This window comes from Pyrus communis, chromosome 13, assembly GCF_041283825.1.
Source record: "Pyrus communis isolate YQ-2024b chromosome 13, ASM4128382v1, whole genome shotgun sequence".
Taxonomy (NCBI): Eukaryota; Viridiplantae; Streptophyta; class Magnoliopsida; order Rosales; family Rosaceae; genus Pyrus; species Pyrus communis.
Genome location: NC_142577.1, coordinates 22,602,975 through 22,626,523, shown reverse-complemented (window position 1 = coordinate 22,626,523; position 23,549 = coordinate 22,602,975). Strand labels below are relative to the sequence as shown.

General features: G+C 37.9%; 4 protein-coding genes and 1 non-coding gene across 9 annotated transcripts; 3 read left to right on the top strand and 2 right to left on the bottom strand.

The window, feature by feature from the left end:
- Positions 1-338: 338 nt before the first annotated feature.
- On the bottom strand, positions 339-3,639 carry LOC137737228 (ATP-citrate synthase alpha chain protein 2). Its single transcript, XM_068476653.2, has 11 exons — positions 3,061-3,639; positions 2,789-2,950; positions 2,601-2,681; positions 2,184-2,235; positions 1,939-2,053; positions 1,761-1,842; positions 1,548-1,643; positions 1,263-1,364; positions 992-1,108; positions 773-889; positions 339-651 (listed from the first exon to the last, which is right to left on the bottom strand). The coding sequence occupies exons 1-11, from the start codon at positions 3,334-3,336 to the stop codon at positions 580-582; spliced, it is 1,272 nt and encodes a 423-aa protein (XP_068332754.1). The 5' UTR covers positions 3,337-3,639; the 3' UTR covers positions 339-579.
- Positions 3,640-4,828: 1,189 nt separating this feature from the next.
- Positions 4,829-7,011, top strand: LOC137737973 (signal recognition particle 19 kDa protein, putative / SRP19). Its single transcript, XM_068477567.2, has 4 exons — positions 4,829-4,986; positions 5,421-5,616; positions 5,714-5,813; positions 6,637-7,011. Exons 2-4 carry the CDS (start codon positions 5,440-5,442, stop codon positions 6,768-6,770), a joined length of 411 nt encoding a protein of 136 aa, XP_068333668.1. The 5' UTR covers positions 4,829-4,986; positions 5,421-5,439; the 3' UTR covers positions 6,771-7,011.
- Positions 7,012-7,885: 874 nt separating this feature from the next.
- LOC137736221 (mediator of RNA polymerase II transcription subunit 21-like) lies at positions 7,886-9,546 on the bottom strand. Its single transcript, XM_088683594.1, has 3 exons — positions 9,318-9,546; positions 8,061-8,201; positions 7,886-7,962 (listed from the first exon to the last, which is right to left on the bottom strand). Exons 1-3 carry the CDS (start codon positions 9,544-9,546, stop codon positions 7,886-7,888), a joined length of 447 nt encoding a protein of 148 aa, XP_088539720.1.
- Positions 9,547-10,890: 1,344 nt separating this feature from the next.
- Positions 10,891-13,081, top strand: LOC137737632 (uncharacterized). Its single transcript, XR_015954634.1, has 9 exons — positions 10,891-11,185; positions 11,278-11,391; positions 11,492-11,560; positions 11,820-11,839; positions 11,941-11,993; positions 12,102-12,132; positions 12,284-12,362; positions 12,478-12,617; positions 12,834-13,081. It is a non-coding gene; the product is annotated as an uncharacterized LOC137737632 (transcript).
- A 2,121-nt stretch (positions 13,082-15,202) lies between these two features.
- Positions 15,203-23,292, top strand: LOC137737323 (calmodulin-binding transcription activator 3). Of its 5 annotated transcripts, XM_068476769.2 has the most exons (14): positions 15,242-15,287; positions 15,530-15,587; positions 16,110-16,229; positions 16,844-16,959; positions 17,791-17,879; positions 18,080-18,125; positions 18,267-18,504; positions 18,943-19,238; positions 20,007-20,393; positions 20,500-21,188; positions 21,469-22,048; positions 22,302-22,610; positions 22,823-22,910; positions 23,059-23,292. In XM_068476769.2, exons 2-14 carry the CDS (start codon positions 15,548-15,550, stop codon positions 23,157-23,159), a joined length of 3,099 nt encoding a protein of 1,032 aa, XP_068332870.2. In that variant the 5' UTR covers positions 15,242-15,287; positions 15,530-15,547; the 3' UTR covers positions 23,160-23,292. The 5 variants fall into 5 exon arrangements, with proteins under 5 accessions (XP_088539046.1, XP_068332870.2, XP_088539047.1 ...); XM_088682920.1 differs by having other exon boundaries at positions 15,203-15,287; positions 22,823-23,095; XM_088682921.1 differs by lacking the exon at positions 15,242-15,287 and having other exon boundaries at positions 15,403-15,587; positions 22,823-22,937.
- Positions 23,293-23,549: the final 257 nt, after the last annotated feature.

Sequence of the window (23,549 nt, the reverse complement as noted above, 5' to 3'; positions counted from 1 at the left end):
GTTATGAAAAAATTGAAGTGGGATAGGAGGGATGGATTTTTTTTTTTTTTTTCTTTACTATGTTAGTCGGGAAAATGAGCATAGAAAGCAGTAATATAACGTGAGCATTCAGATAATATATAGAGCTCTTAACGTGTAAAAATCTACATTACTAATTAATGTATATTGAAGCGATGCCTTAAAACAGTAATAAAATCAGATAATATATCTATACTACCGTTTTGATCTTTCTTAAATTTCGTCTTTAGTCATATTACATGAGCATTCACAACGTTTCACAACAAAATCCTCCTTCCTTGGAGATTTCTATATTTTATTCGTTTGCTTATACCTTTCACTTGTTTAAACTTGAAATGCAACCATTTACTTTCAAAACCAAGAACACACTTAAACAAGGTTCGTATATCACAGTAAGTCAGAAAAGTTGAAAAGACTGGAAAACTGAAGTCGTCCTGTGGTCTCATCTTGCCAAGACAAAAAAAAAAACTCACAATTCACACTTTTTGCCTTTTTGGCCAAACCATAACACACACTTCGAGCCTCGAAAACTCGTTCAAAAGTCTGCAAAATAAGAAACTCTTAAGCTTCACCCATGATGCACTCAATTGCTTGCTTGCAAATTCCCGTCATTGTTGCCTCAGGGCCATAAACCTGCATTGAGAAACGATGTCAGGCTTGCAGTTGAGAGCACGCAACTTAAGAATTTAACGGTCTTCCAGAATAAGGCTTGTTAATAACTGATAAATGTCAAAACCAGAACGTCATCACATACCTCAAGAGGAACTCCAAGTTCTTCTCCCAATTCTCGCATCTTTGCCAAACCAGTTTGATAGTTTGGACCACCCCTTCTCACAAAAATATGCATTCTTGCCGCTTTTAGCTTGGATTCCTTTGATGTCACAAAAGAGAAATCATTTGAGCATACAAAACAAAATAAAACCAATTAGGCCAATCTCTCGTTTATGATATGAATGTCAAAATGTGGTGGTACCTTCTCCCTGAGGGCTCTAATAATTCCATTGAATGTAGCGGCTACATCTGTGAAATTAGCTATGCCACCTCCAATTATGAGTGCTCTTTTACGACCATCTGGATCAGCTGTTGCACACTGCAATACAAGAAATTTTTATTGGCAATTAGCGTATGCTACATGCAATGGTTGCAACTTGAGTAGTCAGACGAAAAAATATGAGTGGAAGGGTGTGTGTGAGAGCGAGAAAGAGAGAAAGAAGGAGCTTTTCGTAAAAAGGAAAGCTTCTTACATCGATCACAACTCTTGCATACTGCAACACCTCTCCCTCATTTGGAGCTCCACTATACTCTGCATAATTTCCAAGTTCTGAAGCATAACCCAAATCTCCAACCTAATTCCCATAAAGATGCGGGAACATTAGGACAGGCCATGGTGTGGAGTTAAGGGTTCCAAATGTTCAAAGAAACAGAAGGGAGACACAATGAATTAAAGCCAAAAATGGAGATCCAAAGTTTTGAAGGGGCTGCTACAGGGATAGTAGAGCCATATGGCGGTAATAGATCAGGTTACTCACAGTATCAGCATAAATAACACTTGCACCGCCTCCAGCTACCATGGTCCAGATGCGTCCTTTTGGGTTCAACACAGTGAATTTTAAGGATGCACTTGTCTGCGACATATATGTTGGACTTTAGTTTAAGAAACTCTTAAAAAGTGCCATGATCCTCATACTAAATTGAAATATATCATAAATTTCTTTCCACACAAGGAACAGTTCTGTTTTTACCTTTTCATCCAGAGAATGAATAAATGTTTCTGTAGGACTTAAGACTCTGCCGAAAGGCAATGGAAACTCCACATTGCCCCATCTGATTAGTATTTAGAAATATCGTCAGAATCAAACTAAAAGTAGTAACAAGAAACAGGTAGAACTAAAGTTTGGAAAATCTTCAAGAGAAACATACTTATTGAAGTTCTTGAACGCAGCAGTGTCATCTAGCTCCCCCCTCATATCTAGTGGATAAGGTTCACCGTCTACCAAGGTAAACGGGTTCATTTCCAGGAAACTAAAATCCAAATCTGCAAAAGAAAATCAGGAATGCGAACAACCTCAGCAACATGAGCATGTACCTAACAAATAATTACATAGCTAATCACAGTATTACACTGAACTATAGCATTTAGTAATCTATCTAAGGACATTGCGTACCCTGGAATACAGCAAATACGCCCTTTATGAAATCTCCAATTTTGCCTCTGACCTGTAACAGCATGATACATTAAGCATATGTCCTAAAACCGACAAAAAAGTTTAATGCGCAGAGCACAGTTGTAATAAAATGACGATAATCAAATGGATTCACAAGAAATATAGCAAAAAAAGCCGGTTCCCTTTGCACTAACAGACTTCAATCTACAGTTGTATCTTAACGTTATAGTGCAAGAAGTAAAATATATTATTCTCCAGTGGTTTGGTTTCGTATTCACACTCGAACAGTCCATGTTGCGAGCCTAAACATATATGTTCATGTTGATTCTTAGAACAACGCATTAACTTGCGAGAACTGAAGTTCGAGCTTGACATAGAAATGCACACAAAAGAACAGTATGAGTCTATGACACACACCTCCAATGGAAGAGTGGCAATCAGTGGAGCACAAGCATCATTCGTCATAGGCTTCTCGGTCGGAAGAAATATAGTCTTAACCTGCACAACAACATCAAAAACAAACACCATAGTAAATTACCACCTCAAACCAAGCAGAAAACACCATCCTAATTCCAACACTCAAAACAAACACAAATTGACAATACCTTGTCCCAATTCTCTTCAATTTCGATCCCTCCACACTCCGAAAAGCTCACGGTTGATCCGAGCCTTTCGGACACAATCGAGAGGTAAAATTCTTGATCATGGGGCATGAACGGCTCCACTATAAACGTCGTAATCGGCGCCTTGCATCCTCCCATCTCAACCTTTTCCAAAATTTACACAAAACCCATCAAACAAAACATCCAAAAATCCAATCTCAAAATCTCGGGTTTCCAAAAAACGATTCAAATCATACGAAATGGGATTCGATTACCTCCTTGCCGAGTCGCTGCTTGACGAACTCGGCGACCTGAGCCATGTCCAAGTTCAAGGCGACGAGGCCGCTCTTCCCGCGCTTCCCGAACAGCATGTCGGGCTTCACCACGAGGCGCGTAGACGACAGCCATGTATGCTCGTTCGACAACTCGGAGAAGTCCGTCGACTCGGTCACCAGAGCTGAGTTGATCTGGAGGTCGATTCCGGCGAGTCGTTTCAGGTGCTGTTTGAGCAGCCTCTTGGAGTCGTACTCTCTGATCTTCTTGCGGGCCATCGGGTCGGGTTTTGTCGGATCACGCTGGCGTCGCCGGAGACGGAGAAGTCGGGTCGGGGTCGGGTCGGGTGTGGTGGAGGGGAGTGGCAAATGATGTTTTATTGGGTATGGGAATTGCGCAGTTGGCAGGTGGGCCGATGATGAGTGTGCTGCTACATTTGGATTAGATTGTGAAGGCACACGTGCGGAACTGGTTCACGAGAGGCACGCGCCAGTGGAGTGGTTAGAATGCATGGAGTGTGGCGCGTGTTCTTACATGTGGTAGTTGGCAAGGCATGGGAAGCTTAGCGGGTACTTTAGGCTGATTCTGTCATGTTCTTTGGAAGATTCTTGATGACAACAATGAAGAAGAGGATCCTCTCTCCCGAGGATGGGATCCTCCATACCAGTCAATGCACTGTTCAAATTTAATTTAACAGTTTCAAACAGAAGATTTCTAAAAGTTATAATAATTACAACCATTGGATTAAATTTGAACGGTTCAAATGAACTGGTCAAGAATATTCCTATTCTAAGCTCAGGAGATGATCCTCTTCCTAACAATGGTACGTTTGTGCGATTAATTTCTAATCATTGATGCATTTGAAATTTATTATAAAATTTATATTCAGAGTCAAAAGTATTCAATCACATTGGTGGTTGAGCACATCAACGTTTTTCATTAACGTAATAGGTTAGTAGCACTCCATTGTCATTTTATAATTTATCAAGGGAATTGTTATTAGTGTTCAATAAATCTTATTTTACACTTCTTACAAGTAATTTTTTTTGTTTTAATTATAGAAAGTTTGGAATGCAAAACGAGATTTTTGAAATGCCAATGACAATTCTCTTTATCAAATATATTTGTTAATAATTCTTACATCTTATAATTAAATCTCATAAACAACAGCGGTTGAATAGAACTAATTTGGACAAATGATTGTTGTTTCAAAGCCTCATCTCAATCCAACAAATGTGAAGATTCGATTTCATTCGTCAATTCGATTTTGGCTTGTAAGTAGGAGAAATTCTTGCGCTAACTTACACTTTTTGCCTATTTAAATATCTATTTCTCCTTCTTCTTCTCCTTCTTCCAAAATAAAATTTCAATTCTCGATTAAGTTGTTGAGCTTTATGGTTAATATAGTGTAAATGTAATTTACACGTGAATCCATATGAAAATCTCACGCCCATCATGTCATTAATTTAATGAAAGATCAAACAATCAATCGAATAAAAAATATTGAACCCAATTTAAATAACTCATGGTGTAAAATGAGAAAATTGAAATTTCATGACTCATTCCTTAAATCTAGCTGGTTACTATTCATAAAGTTAAGATAGTTAATCATTTAACTAGCCTGTTGAAACTTTTTTTTTCTGCATTTTTTTTGTTAAAATAGCCAAAGATCCTCACTTAGCGAGGCTGGTGGAGATGCTCTTACCTGTTTATTTTCATTTGTGAGTCGGGTTTGCTAACCGATGAAGGCCAAGCCCAACCCGAAATAAAAACGGGCCTGAAATATTGAAGGAGACATAGAAGCCCGAATTATTGGCCATCTCTGCGGACCGTCCCCGTCGTCGTCGTCGAAACTCCATTCCAGTCTCAATCTCTCGCATATCACGGCTTGCTCTTCAAATCCTCCGCTGCTTGTTTTTCAACTTCTGGTAATTTCTTCAGATCACGCATTCCATTCGATTCATTTGGCTCGAATTATTTCTTTGGATTTTTCCCTAATTTCTCAAATTTTCAATTGCTTTTCTGTCTGGTTAGTTCTTTGATTCATTCCCTCGTGAATTTTCTTTCTGTCACTGGAATTGAAGGGCTTCATTGATCTTTATGATGGTGCAATTTTACATCTGTGTTTCTTGTTTCTTTTATTTATTTATTTTTGGTTTTTTTGGGGGTTTTGAATTATAAATGTTTAACCAATGAGTTTTTAGCTGGAATTGGGAATTGGGATTGATCTTCGTCTTACTTATAGCATACTGATTGAATGTGTGCACATAATCCATTTAATTTATCATTAATTTTTCTTACATTTGTGTTTAGGAAGGAAAGCAGTGTAATGGGTTTGTGTTGTAATTTTTTTTTTGTGTAGGATATTTAGTAGGCGAGATATGGATAAGGAGACCCCCAATATAAAGAAATGGATTGTGCTTTATCCGGTTTATATTAACTCGAAGAAAACTATGGCGGAAGGGAGACGAATCAGTATCGCGAAAGCTTGCGAAGGTCCTACTTGTGCTGAGATTGCTGATTGTTGCAGCTATTTCAAACTCCCATTTGCAATTGAGGTTTGTTATTCCTACATTTGCACCATCTGTATCGTAAGGTTTGTGTAGTAATGGGTGTGAGTTGTGCTAATATGTGCGGAGTGTTTGACTACTGTAGATAGATAAGGCTTATCCACGCGATTTCATGCAAATTGGGAGAGTGAGGGTCTTGCTCAAAAGGGAAGATGGAACTCCGTATAATCCAGACATTACTTCCAGTAAGCGTTGCTTTATTGTGACTGTACTTACCCTTAATTCTATAACCTTCTCAAAAGTATCTTAGTATTTGTTTTTGGTGAAACATCATAAGTAATGTATCAGTTAATGCGAGATTTTAGGAGCGGATAGTTATAATTGTGTTCGACTAGCCCATTTGTCTTTCCTTGACTGCTTATAATCCATAGTGAGAAGGAATATTGTAGAGAGAATCTCAATTATTGAAATAAAACTAAACGTGGTAGCAAAGGTATCCGGTTAAATTAGTCTCTCTATATAAGCAAAAACTATTGTCATATTTAGCAGTGTCGCGCCGGTTTTCTCCTTCTTGACAAAATTTTCCAGAGTCCCACAAGTTTACTCTCACCTTATATCATAGTCTCCTAATCTGTGACTAAAGCTATGAGCTGGGGTGGGTAATGGGGAATGAATAAGATATGGGGTATAGAGATCCTTGTTTGTAACATTGTGGGCACATCCACTTTTTGCCGTGCTCATCTTTGAACAACGGATGTTTAACATTGTCAACCTTTACAAAGATAGTTCAAGTCAGAATAACGTGGTTCTTGAATTTCATGTATTAATAGGGTTCAGTTTAGACAAATGGACTGTGTTTTTGAAGTTGTTTTAGTGAGCCCTTGCAAGGGATTCCTTTGTCTGATTATGTCATGAACCCTACGAAGGGTGTCGCCTCATTCTTGAACTCAACTGTTTGCGCTATTTAGTTATTAAACATAAAACAAAGACTTGTCCTTGTTTTTGGTGGGTCTTTTGATTTGTACATGTATATATTGATTATTCGGTTTTGTTTTGACTAAATTGCAGGGAAACAACTGATGCTGAAAGTTGCGGAGATGGTTCCTAGACATCCTGGGAGGACTAGGAAGCAGGAGCCCGCGGCATCGACGTCAAGTGCTGGACCTGCCAAATCTGGGAAACATGGAAAGAAAAAGAGATAGCTCCAGTCTCACAAATCACTCATTTGCCTTTGACATTGAACGCTACCTGAATGCGTACGCTCCCATCAAATAGGATCCTAGTTTTCGATCGGTCGAAACTCATTCTCAGCTTAAGACATTTCATGTTGTATACCCTAGTTATGTTTGAAAATTCATACATGATATCAACCATCATGTTTGAGGACGATTCATTTGTTTTGGTTTGAACCCTTTTGGAAAGTTGGAGATCATTTTTCATGTCGCTTTTGCATTCATGGAAACAAAAACAAAAAACAAATGAAAAAAGAGAACGGCGTTCACTCTGAAAAAACATGTGCATGGGAATCTTTCCGTTGGCATTATGCGAAAGAGCATTCACTCTTACATCTAAGGATCGAGTTTGATTCTCCCACCCTAATGTCTCTTGTACAAAAAAGAGCATTTCCACCCACTTAGTGATTTTGGGTCTAGAAGTAGACTTGTGGCAGTTACCATTCAAGTAAATAGTAAACTTCCTTGACTTCTCTTTATTGCTTTTCACTCATAGTTAATTGTAATTGTCATGACAGTTACTATTCACTAATTATTAAACGGATGAATTTAATTTAGAATAAGTTGCTACAATTATGTCATACCCCACTAATTGTGAATGGTAATTGTCGTTGAGCGGGTATTGGGGCTAGAATTGCCATGGCCGCTGCCAAGCTCAACCAGCCATGGCTTGGAAGAGATGGGTGAAGGGGGTTTGGAGTGGATTTTGGGTTTATTAGCATGTTCCATGGGTGGAAATGCTTTAATATACAGTCATAACATAAAAAGGTGACTCTAATGGTGACGATTTATGTTAACAGACTGAGTCTGAGTCGATCATCATGTGCTTTGTTTGGACTTATTTGTCTTTTTTGGTGTAGCAACTTATTTTTATGTTTATCTCATGTAACATCTGTAATATCTTCTTGTATCACTGAAATTTATGTTTGAACAAAAAAAAAAAAAAAAAATATATATATATATATAAGGGGTTAAAATGGGGAATTGCACAATATCCATAGTGTCACTAACTGCTGGTTAAAATAGAAACTGTAAATCACAGTGGCAAATTTCCAAAGAAACTACAGGGAAGGAACATTAGTTTTTCAATCCGATTTGTTCTTGTTCAAATAATGATCTGCTGCTTCTCCAAACAACTCTCTCACCTCTTGCAATTCTCTCTCTGCCAATAAAACAAAAAAAGTTACCTCACCCAACAAATGAAACCATCCAATTAAATTGTAACATGTTCTATTTGCACATATTTCTCGGAAGACGGACCTGCTGCTTCCAGTTGCTTCTCAAGTTGTTGGCCCACGGCGTCGTTCTCGGCCTGCAATTGAGCAATCCTCTTCAACTGAGCTTCCTCGCCTCCCTCCGACAACGGCAGCGCCGCCACCAATGCATCTAATTGCACCAGTGAAATCCATGGAATTAAATTTAATTAATAAAAAACAAATCAGATGTCACGTCATCAAACTCAAAGCCGACATGTTTAGGCCATCTCCAATTGATCCGGCCAGAGAGTCATAAGGCTAAGAATAGTCCGAAATGACACGAAAATTATCTCAAACCGAGGGCTAGGCCAAAGAACTCGTGGGGCCCACTAGGGCAAAATTGTGCAATCATGCCAACCGACTGCCCCGAACCAGCCAGCCAGCTAATCCCGAGTCGGCCCAAAATTCAAACCCCACAGCTACCTGACATCAGCATTTGAAATTTTTTTTTTTTGGGGGACAAAATTAAAAAAAAAATAAAAATAATTCTAATTTTTTTCCTATAACTACCTAAACCATTAAACAACATTAAACAATACTAAACACCATTAAACAATATTAAAAAACATTAAACCTAAACAACATTAAACAACACAATCTCCATCCTAGTATTACTTGGGGGAGTTATTCAAACTTAAACAACATGAAAAAAAAAACATTTAACAACATAAAACTTAAATGCCTACCTCATGCTTCTTTTGGCCAAAAGATGTGTAACAAGATCTTATTGTAGGTACTTGTTTGTGGCACGCAAACGTATCATCATATGGCGCCTCATGTACTCATTTAAAGAGATATTACTAGTTCTTGGATCCAAAGGCAAATTAGGCCCATCATATATTTTTGCACAAGCCCTCCTTGACCTATTTGGATCATCTTGGTCATCATCAGACTCTCCATCAATATAGCCATCTCGCTCATCCTCCACAATCATGTTGTGTAATATGATGCACAACATCATGATGGAGTTCAATTTATCTCGACATCATGATGGAGTTCAATTTATCCAAAAAATTATTGAGGTAGTTTAATTTAAGTAACCATATTAATTCAATTAAAATAATAAATTATGTTTGGCCTATGGCCTTTTGGGCATGGTTTTTTGTTACAGGGTTATGTTTGGTTTATGACTTTTTGGCCCCCTTGGTTGAAGATGGTAAGAAATATAGTCTGACACTGTTCATTAAAATATTAATTTATTGGAGGGCTATAGGGCTAAAGAGAGCCCTCTGGCCCTTCTTCGGTTGGAGATGACCTTATGCTTTCACTAGATCATCACTCATGAGCTTGGGTTGCTTTGCGAACTCCGTGTCACTGTCCAGAGTCGGGTTCTGATTGGGATTGAGATCTGGAGCCGGTGCGGGTCTAGCTTCCGGGTAATTGGGGGAGATTCGGATTGGAGGCGTATCTCGTTGTAGCATTCCAATGGTGGTGAAGGCAATTGTCGCGATCGTGTTCACCTTCTCTTGCAATTGGCTAATTGCGTCCATCACTCCAATGTTTGTCCCCAAAACACAGGAAGCAGCCAAACTTCAACACCGGCAACTTCCTCCCCCCACCCAACGCCTCCGAGTCCTGCTGGGTGCCTCCGCCTGCAACTAGTCTCTCGAAAATGGATCGCCCTGCGCCCTCTGCACCACCAGAATGACCTTGCAGAGCTTGCTCTTGACCGGCGAGTCCGTCGGAAACGTCTCCACCTGCGTGGCGTACCCGTCTTGGTGTGGTGCTGTGATCTCGTTGGAGAGAGGACGCAATGCAGACGAAGCAAAGTCTTCGCAAAGGGAGGACGCCAAGCGACACAAAGGAGACGAAGCAGGTCTTAGCAGTCCCGTGGTTTTCGGGGGGTTTCGCTAAGACGACCTAGCGAGGGAGATAGTCCACACGAGTCCAGGCTAGTCTCATTTAAGTTAGTCCCCAAGCTTACCAAACATGGGACAATAATCCTAGCCAGTCCAATCCCACTTAAGAAGGTGAAACAAACGCCCCCTAAGGGTCTATTTGGTACTTTACTTGAATCCAACTTTTTAAACTAAAAAACAATTTTCAAGTTTTAGGCCTTAAAAACTTATTTGGTAGGATTATTTTCAAAACTGAATTCAAGACTAACTAAAAAATATAGTATATTATCTAAAAATATAAAAAATGAGTTTTAGAGTTTTTAAACTTAAACTCACTCATTTCTTTTCTCTCTCTCCTCCCCTCTCACTCCAAATCTATATCTCTCTCTTTTCTTATTTCTCTCTTTTTTTTTTATACCTTTTTCGTCTCTCTTCATTATCTTGATTCTTTCTCTCACTTCTCTTCCTCTCTATCTCGTCCGATCCTCTCTCTTTTTTCTCTTTCCTTCAATCATTTCTTACTTTCTTTCCTCATCTCTCCTCTTTCTTCCCTCCTGCGACCCCTCTTTTTAGATTTCTTTGTCTAGTTTAAGTCGTAAAATTTAAAAATTTTAAATTGCAAACCAACCAAAATTTTGAGTCTTAAAAAAATTGTTTTCAAGAAATTTTGAGAAATGATAAAAAATTTCAAATAAGATACCAAACAGGTCTTAAATTTGCATACTAAGCTCGTTTATCAATGTTTAAGTAATAAACCAATCATCAACTTCTATATCTTTTAATTTCCAAAATTTTCTTTACAAATTTAATTTTCTTAATATTACTCTTTAATAGAATATATTTTCATGTGAAAAAAGTTAAAACGCATTCGTGCGTTACAAGCAAAAGAGGCCACATTTAAGTATAATGTCACTCCCCCTTCCAAACTTAAACCCTCGGGCACGTGGCAATGTCAGGAAGCTGCTTAGGGGAAATGACAATAATGCGCATGTGCCATCATAGTATCACGCGCGAGCGCATCAACGACAAACCCAAAATGGAAACCAACCGAAGATTGAAGAACAAACCAACATTGAAGACTCCGTGAGAGAGAGAGAGATGACGATGGGAACGACGACGACGACGCAGGCGTACGGCGAGCCATGGTACTGGGACAACCGCTACGCCAACGAATCAGGGCCGTTCGATTGGTACCAAAAGTACCAATCTCTGGCTCCGCTGATCAATCTCTATGTCCCTCGCCATCCCAACCAACGCAACCGCATCCTTGTCGTCGGCTGCGGCAACTCAGGTACGTGCTCTGCCTTCTCCCTGGACCCGCACTCACCCGATCGGATCTCCCATTTGATTCACGCCTAAAAGGATTTGGTTTCCAAAACGCAGCGTTTAGCGAGGGGATGGCTGATGATGGGTACGAGGAGGTGGTTAGTATTGACATTTCATCTGTGGTCATCCAAGCTATGCAGAGCAAGTACTCGAATCGTCCACATCTCAAATGTACGTATGTTTTTTATCATTTAAATTTGATGTTTTTATGGCTTGTTTATTTGTATTATGGTTAATTTTCTCTTTATTTTGTTTATTAATAATTAATTAGATTTGCAAATGGATGTTCGGGATATGAGTGCTTTCGAAACTGCTTCCTTTGATGCAGTTGTTGACAAAGGTACTTCATTTTTCGTCTAATCTTAATTTGTTAATTATATTTTCAGATACATATTTTTTGTTACGAGCGATATTCTACTTTAAACTAATCTAAACTGTTAGTATTATTGGAACTCGGTAGCACTTCCCCTCTAGGCAATGTGGCTACTCCCATGTCTACCTCTGCATTTGTTACAATTTAACATTGCCGTCTAATCATAATTGAAAATTCATTTTGCGAAATAATGCTGATTTTGCTTGTTTTGATTTTTTTCTCGCAGGAACTCTAGACTCTCTTTTGGTAAGTGCTGATAACCCGTCTGCTTCGTTCTTGTTTGTTTTATCTTTGTTGAGAATTTTTATTTATTTTTTTGTTGTATTGATTTTTTTTTTTGTGCCTAGTGCGGAAGTAATTCGCGGCAAAATTCTACAGAGATGCTTGAGGAAGTTTGGAGGTGCGTTAAGACTGTTTAATCAGTAAATGGAATTGTTCTAAGCTTTTGGTTTTGTTTATTTTCTTGATTTCGTTCACCATATATTGAAGCAGTTGATACAAATTATAGGGTCCTCAAGGATAAGGGAGTCTACATTCTGGTAATGTTGCGTACTCTTTTATTCTCTGCCAATGATTTCAATATACCTTCCCTTCCCTTTTCCAGCCCGCCTGCCCGCCCGCCCTCTTTTTTCGTATTCTTGTTTTGCATTTTGTGTGTATCCATAACTTGTCTCAAACATGCTGCTGCAGATCACATATGGTGCCCCGTTGTATCGTTTGCGTTTGTTGAGAGAGTCATGCTCCTGGATGATAAAACTCCATGTCATAGGTTTTGATTAAGTCCTAACTTCACTTGTAATGTCGTTTAGCAATAAAAATGTTTTGTGACGTTTGGTCTTTTTTGTTAGATATTGACTGTTGATTTCTCTGTACCATGTATGCAGAGAAACTTTCCTGCGAAGATAAATCAGAACCTCCAATTTGGGATCTGACAAATCCTGTTCCGCTAAATGATGATGGAAGCTCAACGGAGGAATTGCTGGGAAACAACCCTGATGTCCATTATATTTACGTTTGTACGAAGGTTGGTAGAAAGAAATTTCCTATCTCAGCACTTTAGAAATTGCTTTTCAGTTGCTTATTACTAACATAAAAGACGTGGCTTTCCAGAACACCTTTCGGGAATCTATTCTTTAGTTTTGTGTACGCACAGGCATGAGAGAAGTTTAGTTCTTTAAGATAGGTTTGAGGTGTACATGTGACTATGATTTGATTTCATTTCCCTTCTTCTTTTGGTCAGGATGATTCTTTGTAAGCCAGGCCTTAAGCATGAACTGTCAGTCGATTGAGGAAGACGAGAATCTTCAACCTCGTACGATTCCTTTCCCTGTCCCTGTATCATTACATGTATTGAAACTGATGATTATAGCTTCTACTATGTTGTCTGTATAATGCTGGACCATAAGCCGAGCGTCTAATTCGTCATAACTTATCTGCAATTCTTTGATATCTTGAAGTTAATATATTGAAACTGGGAACATTAAACAATGTACGGTGAAGTATTTCATTATTTTCTACATGATTTTGACAGTGGACAAAAAATTTATACGAAACTGTGTGCTGGTTTGGTTTCGTACTTGAGATGAGTTTCCGTAGTTACTACTCGGTTAACAAAAGCGGAAAAAACCGACTTAGTAGTCAACGGAATGCCCAAAATTTAGCTGAGGTTTACAGTGCAGGGGAGCCATGGCTGCCCTAACCCATAACTGCTGCAACTTGCAGTCGTGGCTTGTGATACGAGCATTTTATTTGGAGTAGGATTCTCTCTCCTATTTTTTTCCATCCCTCCCCTCCTCTCCTACTTGAACCGTCACGATTAAGCCGCTTCAGTTGAATTTTCAGTTAACAGCTTGTTCTTATCTTCACTAGCAGTTGAGTTTTCAGTTACAAGATCTGGTGGAATTGACAGTGACTTGGTGGTTTGGTTTTTCGCTTTAAGACTTTTTGGTTTGTAACCTACAAGTAAAAAGCATGTGAAGAAGTTGAAATAAATGGAGTGAGAATTTTTGCCATCACCGGATCCTCGTGTTTACTTGTTAGCATTTATCACGTGATGAGTGATACATATCAAAGGGATATAGAATCGATGACGAGGCAAATTCTCTCACGAGGAATTAGAACGGAATCAACTCTCAATCCTGTGAATGAGAGAGTTAACATAACAATAAAGGGCAGATTAAGAGCTAGCTTTTGGTGAGAGATTTCGAAGTTGTCACTCTTTCAGCATTGAAAAATAAGTACAGTTAGATTAAAAGGAAAACTAATAAAAAAAACTTGAAAACTTTGAGTTTTAACGATAAGGACAAAATAAAAGGTAAAGTGAATAGTATCAATATTGATTTTTTAGTGTAAAAATGTGGTTTTTTTGTTAGAATGAACAGTACCACGAGCTTTTCGTTAAAACTCCCTAGATTTAAGAGCTAGTTGATAATTTTTTATGAATTAAGACGCAAATTTGAAAGTGACAAGATATTACCACTAATCAAACTCGATCCAGATGCTCATCTACCTAATACTTAATGAAGAAAATGACTATTTTTTTCCCACCCCTTTATGTCTAACCTCTTTATGTCTAACGAATCTTCGTCGAACTATAGCATTCCCTTTTCTTTCTAGTTAGAAATGACACGCACTCAATCTTCGTACTATCCTTTCCTTGTTTTTTCTCAATTCAAAGATTGTAATTATAAAAGCACACAAGATTTGAAAAACAGAAAAATAAAATTACCAATAAGATATTCCATTTTGATTCAATATTCAAATTTCAACGTAGTAAAACTCTTTTGACAGTGTGAAAATAACAAGAGGGTTGAAGATTCATTATCACTTCACTTCTTGTTAAAGCCAGACTAACCACCTTTTAAATCCTCGAATTCGTAAAGTAAACTCCTATTATTTCATATCTTAAAAGTGATAAGATTACTTTTAAAATCTAATCACTTTTAAGCTATGAGATAACAGGAGTGGTGTGAAGATTTTCATACCACATGACAATGTATCATCACCAAATCTTCACATCGCATGACAATGTGTCATCACCAAACAAAAGTTTCTAATAAACTTCGAAACAAAATTTGTTCAGCTAAAAATTGCAGAAACCAATGCTGATACGAGAGTAAAAGGAGATAATAAGACACAGTTTTATCTTTATACTAATTCTTTTTTTATGTTTGTTATTTTTATGTAATTAATAGTCGAAAATAAAAATGAACGTGTGACAATCAATTTCTGAAAGTAAATAGGAATCTGATAGATGTATACCTATAAAAATGAGCAATTTTTTAGTGCGTTAAAAAAACAGAATTGTACGCCATATATCATTATATAGTTAAAGAAAAGTCTTTGAAGTGTCCATCTAATTATATAATGGTGATACTATTCACACATCTATTTTTACGACCTAGATATTTTTGTTAATTTTTGTCTCTTGATTTTCTTTAATTATTCGATCCGACAATTAAAATTTGAAAAAATAACGTGAGAAATAAAAATAAGTGTGGATAATAGAAATAACACGCGGCGTGCGAAAACCAAAGAACACGTCGGATTAGTGTGAACGCAAAGCCATTCCACATTGACTTCCAATCCCTATATTTCTCTCTCCCTTCCCCCGATTCGTTTCTCTTTCTTTTTTTTTATTAGTGCTTTTCACACGCTTCGCTTTCCCTCTCTCTCTCTCTCTCCCCCTGCCAAGGTACGTTTCTTTAACCGAAACCTCATTCCCCAGTCCCTCCCTCCCTCCCTCCCTCTCGACTGATTGCCTGAAAGCATTCGCCATTTCTTCCTTTCGGTTCTTGTTTTTCGATTTTGTTTGCGAACAGAGCAGAAATTGATTTTCTGCAATTTCTGGATATGTATTTTGGTTTTGCGTTTTGTTCTGTGTGGATTGGTGGTGGTAATCACAGTCTCTCTCTGTGTCTGTCTCATGAAATCTAGGGTTTATGCGAGCTCGTCATGGCTGATACCAGGAGATACCCCCCCAATCAGCATCTAGGTCGGCTTTCTCTCCCTCATCTCTTTCTTCATTTCAAGTTTTGTTCTGTCAATTTTCTTTTATGTTTTTTGGTTTAAAATTCGGATTTTTCAATTTTTTTTTTCAATATTTAACTCGACAATAGTTGTTTTCACGAATGGCTGTGATTTTTTTTGTTTATTGGAATAGTTATTGGGCGTGATCATTGATTAACACTTCATGCGTGCGTATAGTACTTTCAATTTTTCACATTTGATGAAAGAATTAGTGTGGATGGATTAACTGAGTGAGTAATCTTGTGATGGAATGCTATTGCAAACGCCGGAAGTAATCTTGTATTGCATTGTAAGTGCATTGAGTTGTGTCGTCTCTGTGTCGCATTTCCTCAGGTGCATCAAGTGTATTTGCTTATGAAATTGGGATTCCGAAAGTGTTTGTTTATGTCGAAGTAGTTGCTCGGCTTCGATTCTTCCCCTGTATTTGTTTTTATTATTTTAGTTTTTATGATTTTTTAATCTGTTGGTACTTTTGGGAATTTGACAGACCTTGCCCAGATATTGCAAGAAGCAAAGAACCGTTGGCTTCGTCCAGCTGAAATTTGTGAAATACTTCGCAACTATCGGCATTTTGAATTGACCACAGATCCACCCGTCAGGCCTCCAGGTTGACCCTTGCATGTTTGTATTCTGAATGACTACATTTGAATAGTTTGTTCTTGATGACTATATATTTTGTCTGAATTTGTTAAGTTCTATCTTCAGTCAGTTGGGCTGTTATATTTTTTCTTTGGTTTTACTTATTTTCTAGTTAAAGTAGGAAAACCGTTTTATGAATTTTTCGGAGGTTTGCTTCATTTACTTGTACAATATGAGAAAGCCAGATACTGCCATAAGAAACATTTTTTGGTTGATGAAACATTTCTTTTTTTGTTCTCCCTGGGGTTGCACATTCTGTTATTTTCTTTTGAAACATCATTCCCAGTTATGTTTAAAGTACTCGTTAATTGCTCAATTATCATTATTTTTACTATTTAATACGGGTTAAGATGTGAAACAGTTGGACTGGTATTTTCTGTTTCTCATATACATAATGCAGGTATTCCACATGTCATATCTTAAATTGCTTCATTTAATTATCTCATTCTTCCTTTCCCATTGTATGCCTAGAATCATCCCAAATGATCATTGGTCATTTGGGCATTTGTTACTTCAGATGGATCACTGGTATTCTTTCTTGGTATATGCAAACAGAAGCTAAATTATGTTCGTTTTTTACAGCTGGTTCTTTGTACCTGTTTGACCGAAAAGCACTTCGATATTTTCGTAAAGACGGTCATCGCTGGAGGAAGAAAAAGGATGGAAAGACTGTAAAAGAAGCCCATGAAAAGTTGAAGGTGTGCTGTTCAATCTATTATTAGTAAGTACACCTTTAGGGGTTGGTCCTAAGAGATAGGGTTGAGTCGTTGTCTGGTTGATGTCTTTTGTACCCGGATCCTCTGTCTTTTGGTGGTCGTAGTTTGCAGGTAACATAGATACCACAGAAGTGATGGATCAATACGTAGGTTTCATCGTACATTTTGTTGGTACGGCAATGTTAGTCACTTTAATAGACTATTTTTAGTTTTAAGACATGATTCATAATTCTATTTTGTAATTGCAAAGATCAAAGTAAGTAGAGCATCCATGGGTTATATGTTATGATTATTGCTTTCAACTGTTCAGAGTTCATTGAGCATTGAATGTCTCTATGGTAGACCTTAATTTGGGGTCACTTGAGCACCCTTAGTTTTTAAGAAAATAAAACTTATAAAGAATAACAATTTTTTCTCTGAATCCAGTGCTGGGTGTTGCAAATGTGACACAAATGGTAAATTCTTAATTTATCTACTTTGGAAGCTGGTGGTCATTTAGGTTCTTTTATCCCCGTGTTTAAACATTCTTTTTTGTTTTCATTTGTTCTTTTAATAGGATAATGTAAAAGGTGTTTAGTTTCTTCTCCCTTTATCCATTTAAATATCACTAAGTTTGTCTTTCTGGTGCTCAAATTTTTATATTCAAGGCTTTATTGTTAGCTATGATTTGACCTTTTCAATTTATGTGCATTGGAAAAATGATAAACTTTCTTCTGTAGTGAGTTTAGTCGCTTCAATTATTTTGGCTTGTATGGTCCTTGGTATTGGTACTGCTTGATATTTAGCTCTCTGTTGGTTTTTGACGTTTTTTAGGCTGGCAGTGTAGACGTACTTCATTGTTACTATGCCCATGGGGAGGACAATGCAAATTTTCAACGGCGGAGTTATTGGATGCTTGACACGTGAGTTTCTTGTTCAAAGCTGTAAATTAAGTTTCGATTAGGTTGCATAAATTCCATTAACCACCCCTCTGGGAAAAAAAAAAAAAAAAAAATCATTCATGCCCAAGAACTGATGTTTAAAATTGCAATCTCAATATATCTTCAAGCCATAAGAATAAGTTATTGTTGGCCAATAAATACTCTGTTTTCTTTGTTCGCAGGCATTTACAGCACATTGTTCTTGTGCATTACAGAAATGTGGAAGAGGTACTCCTACAGTTTTTTTTGTTTAAAAATGTGTGCATGTGCATCTGCGCACTCATTGCAGATAGGATACAGATGCCCAGACGGTTATTATTATTTTTGGTTTTTAAAATAAGACTTGCTGTCCCTCCTTGCTCTTCACAGGCAAACTCAGCTGCCCGTATGGTTCAAACATCCTTTGGTTCAAGTCCACTTCAAACATCCTTTGCTTCAAGTCCAGTTCATACATCCTTTGCTTCAAGTCCAAACAGAGTTGACTTGGGTGGACAAACAGAATTTGAGGATGTGGATTCTCGGAGAGATGCAGGAACTTCATCTGTTGAGCAACCGATGTTTGGTTCCTTTTTTCATAATGCTTCTTTGCTTCCTCAACAAGTTGGAGGTAAAATGCATAGCTGCAGATGCCTTTTCGTTTGTGTTTGATTTGTTCAATCAGTTTTTGACATTTTGTAGAGTCTTGCAATATCTTTTCTGTTTCTACTTTTACTCATTACTGCTGGACATTCCATGGATCCATTTTGTTAAAAAAAAAATGATATCATCGCATTTTTTTCTTTTCTGTTTCTTGATCACATTTTACTGCCTCTGGTCTTTTAACAGTAACATGCACGATCCATTTTATCAAACTCCGCTTCTAGACCCCTTTTAGGTCCTATTTTCATGTTGTGGTTTTTTCCATTTTATAGACGAAATTCATTGAGTAATGGTGTTTTTTTACGCATATAAAAATCGTATTTGTTTCAATGATTTTGATTTATCTTTTGCAATAATAAGTTTCCAAAAATGAAATATGTGACCAGGTGTCTCTGGTGCTTTTCAGGATTTCCTGAGTCATTCAGGGATCCCTCTAGTACATGGTATGGTGGACCTAAATTTGATCATGGTGCTGGATTATCTGCCTGGCAAGGAATGGATAGCTCAACGAGAAATGAGCACATCATGCATGGCCAAAACCTTTTTGTTGAAGAACCTAACAGAGCTGACTTTATAACTCTTAAGCTAACAGATGCTAAAGTGGATGCTCGTAGTGGAGTCAAAGATGTAACTTGTGAAGATAGGTTGACCACTAACATAGATGTCCAAATCGTCTCAGCACCTTCTCAAAGAGAAGATCAGGTCTGTTTTTTACAGTCACTTTCCTTCCCACTGTCTATACCTAATTAATTTAGTTTCCTAAATATCTTATATTGCATTTTATGAGATAGTGCTCTGGTGTAGAATATGCATCTTTATTTTTGAGATTGATGAGTAGAATTTAAATTTCAACAGTATTGTAGTATTAGACTATTAGTTGACAACTTGACAGAAATATATATGAATGTGAACACTCACACTCACACACTCAGAACCCCCTTTAGTAGCATAAGTTACTGCAATAGACTACAACACTGTTGAAGAAAAACGAGACCTAAATCCTAAATATTTCAATTTCAATAGCTAATTGAACTTAAAACTTTTAATAATGCAAGTAATGAGAATTGATTTAAGCCAACCAGGATTTTTCGTTGTGTGGGGTAAGTGGAGTACCTTTCCCTATTCCACAGATCATACTGATCCATGTATGAGGAAAATTGTTATTTAATGCTATTGTGTGCATTTTAGAATGCCTAAGAGGTTGATCACAAGTACAGTCATGCACACTTTTCCTTTCCCTCTCTTTATGCAGTGACTGATGTGATGTATAAACATTTATTATCATGTCTTGGAAACATTGACTATACTAATGTGTATGTTCTATTAGGTTGCTTTTGAAAGTGAAGCATCAGATTGTCTAAATTTATTTTTCTTGTACTATTGTTCTCTCTCAATTTATGCACTTCATTTTTTAAGGTTAGTGTTTCGTGTGGTGGGAATTTCCTTAGTGATACTTGAACCTTCTTGCAGGTGCCAAAGGAGCATGACTTCAATGTGCTTCATCCTGAGGTTCAAGATTATTCTGATCCTCAGATTGTAGTAACTCCTTCCAACCAAGTTGAAGAGAATAGAGATGGTGGTGTGCGTAGTGAACCAGTGGAACTGAAGAAACTAGACAGCTTTGGGAGATGGATGGATAAAGAAATTGGTGTGGATTGTGATGATTCCTTGATGGCTTCTGATTCTGGTAATTACTGGAGTACATTTGATGCTGAGAGTGGTGATAAGGAAGTGTCCAGTTTATCACACCATATGCAGTTGGATATAGAGTCACTGGGTCCTTCTCTTTCCCAAGAACAACTATTTACTATTTCTGATTTTTCACCAGATTGGGCTTATTCAGGAACTGAAACAAAGGTATGTATACAGTTTGTATTTTTGTTATAATTTATTTATTTATTTCTATAAAAAAATGTACACAATACATAGACATTGTTCAGTTTTTGCCTCTCCTCCTTTTCAGGTTTTAATAGTTGGCAGTTTTCTGGGAAGCAAGAAGGATTGTGCTGACACTAACTGGGGATGCATGTTTGGTGAAATAGAAGTTTCTGCTGAAATTCTATCTAACAATGCCATTAGATGTCAAACTCCTCTGCATGCTCCCGGGCGTGTTCCATTCTATGTGACCGGCAGAAATAGGTTAGCCTGCAGTGAAATTAGGGAGTTTGAATACCGTGAAAAACCCATTGGAATAGGTATCAACAGGTTAAGAGATGATGAATTACGCTTTCAGATACGACTAGCAAAATTGTTGAGCTTGGGCTCAGAGAGGAAGTGGTTGATATGTGCTGTTCCAGATTGTGATAAATGTAAGCTCAAAAGTTCCATATTTTCAATGCGAAGCAACAGTGAAAGTGATTGGGTAACAATTGATGGGGCTTCTGTGGCATGCGAAAGTGATCACTTGAGCCGTAGGGATGTCTTGATTCAGAATTTGTTGAAGGATAGACTCTGTGAATGGCTAGTCTGTAAAATTCATGAAGGAGGCAAAGGACTACATGTTCTGGATAATGAAGGCCAAGGTGTTCTACATTTGACCGGTGCTCTTGGTTACGAGTGGGCCATAGGTCCCATAATTGCTGCAGGTGTCAATCCCAATTTCAGAGATGCTCACGGAAGAACAGGGCTTCACTGGGCATCATATTTTGGAAGGTATGGTTGCTGTTATAGATTCTTCTCTTTTATATGTCCAATCATATTCATTATCTACTTGCAATATATATGGAGTGATCAGTATTAAATTCAAATACTGCATTTCTAGGCTCATTCTTCTCTTAATATTGCTTTGGTATATAAGATTAAGTGAATGTTATCTTACCTTTTCTGAGGATGGGTAACAGGGTCAGCTATGCCATCTTAACGCTTTATTCATGCGACATGGATAGATCTCTATGTAACACTAATCTCTTAATTTTTTTCAATCCTTTTATAGAGAGGAAACTGTCATTGCGTTGCTACGATTGGGTGCCGCTCCAGGAGCCGTTGAGGACCCAACATCTGTGTTTCCTGGCGGACAAACTGCTGCTGATCTAGCCTCGAGTAGAGGGCATAAAGGGATTGCTGGATATTTGGCAGAAGCGGATTTAACCAGTCACCTAGAGTTGTTGACCATGAATGAGAATATAATGAACAATGCTACCGCAACTATTGCAGCTGAGAAGGCCAAACAGACTGCAGAAGTTGCTGCATCTGATGTTGCAGTAGATGAGCAACATTTTCTCAAAAACCCTATAGCAGCTGTTAGGAAATCAGCTCATGCGGCTGCTCTAATTCAAGAGTCTTTCCGGGCTCGTTCATTTCGTCAGAGACAGTTAACCAAGAGCAGAGCAGATATTTCTGAAGTTCAGTCTCAGGACCTTGTTGCACGTCGTTCCTTGAAGAGAGTCCAGAAGTTTGCTCACTATGAGGATTATCTGCATGTCGCAGCAGCTCTGAAGATCCAACAAAACTATCGTGGATGGAAGGGAAGAAAGGATTATCTGAAGATTCGTGACCGTATTGTTAAAATTCAGGTACCTCATCTTTTTGCTACTAATTGCGTATGTCATTGCTTGCTTAGTTATGTTCCAGACTAATGCATTTCAATTGTGGGCATGCATTGACTGCACAATGTGTTTTCCGACCCTGCATGTTCACAATACAATGTGTCACAGTTATCTGTTCTTTGAAATACTGTGACCATTTGAATTTTTGTTTTTGTGGGACTTGGGTGTACCTTCAGTATAGATGGTGCTCTAAATCATCGACTCTGTTTGTTGCTTTTAGGCTCATGTGAGGGGACATCAGGTTCGGAAGAATTACAAAAAGGTTTTGTGGTCTGTTGGTATACTGGAAAAGGTTATACTGCGTTGGAGGCGAAAAGGAACTGGTTTGCGAGGATTTCGGGTGGAAAAGCCTACTGAAGATGCATCTTCAGAGGTTAAGAAAAATGATGACTATGAATTTCTTAGTGTCGGTCGGAAGCAGAAATTTGCTGGGGTTGAGAAAGCTCTCGCAAGGGTACGGTCCATGGCTCGTCAGCCTGAAGCGCGCGAACAATACATGAGGCTACTTTCAAACTTTGAGAAACTTGAGGTAACCTCTCATTGTATATGTATTCAAAAATATACATGCGCACACGCAAATGTATAGATAAATCTTCAAAATTCGAAATGTGGGGGGACTTCATGGAAACTAGAAGAGCTTCCTGCTGTTTTTTTCAGGAATAATTTCTCCAACGTAGATCATGCACGCTATAATGTTTTGCTGTTTATTCGAAAGTTGATGTATATTTTCATTATCAACAGATTGCGGACGGGGAGAACCAGGCCTCGAATCAAAATGAAAGCTCCGACGAAAAAGTTATAGATGAAGTTCTGCGTGCACTCAATGAAGGTCAATGATCAACTTCCACCATGTCAAGTAATTGAATGGAGTAAACCAAAGGCTGTATGGCCTATTTTTGTCGCCCTACCCGTAATATTTTCACCTATATGTAACGGCCGTCGTGGTTTTTTTACTGGCGAAATTTTGTCAATTGCAGGAAGGACGGGAGAAATGGGAAAAAGCAGAATTGTATATGGCTCAGATTTCCTTTTTCCTTACTTAACCAGTAGTCAAGTTTTATCTGACCTAGTTTTCTAGGGTTCTTATGAAACGGGGGCAGCTGATGGTCAAAATTTCAGAGTAGTTGACAGGTTTAAAGTTTTACCAATGGTGCTATATTTTACAGTTACCTTGGGTTTTTTTCCATAAATTATCGTCAAATTACAACCCATTTGGTGCTGTCTAGTTTACACTAATTTGTCTAAATTGTGGGGAACACATTGCAACAGCTAACTCGGCTTAGCTCGGGTCTACGTTTCAATTTTTTTCTATTAACTTCTTTTTTTTTTTTCTTTTTTTTTTTTGGTAACAAAGTATGCAGTGGGAGGGGAACTTATTGATATGATTTTTACCACAAGTAAAAGTAGGGATAAAAACATTTAAAAGTACTTACAAGAGTACAAGGTTATTGTAGTATAGATGCTCAAG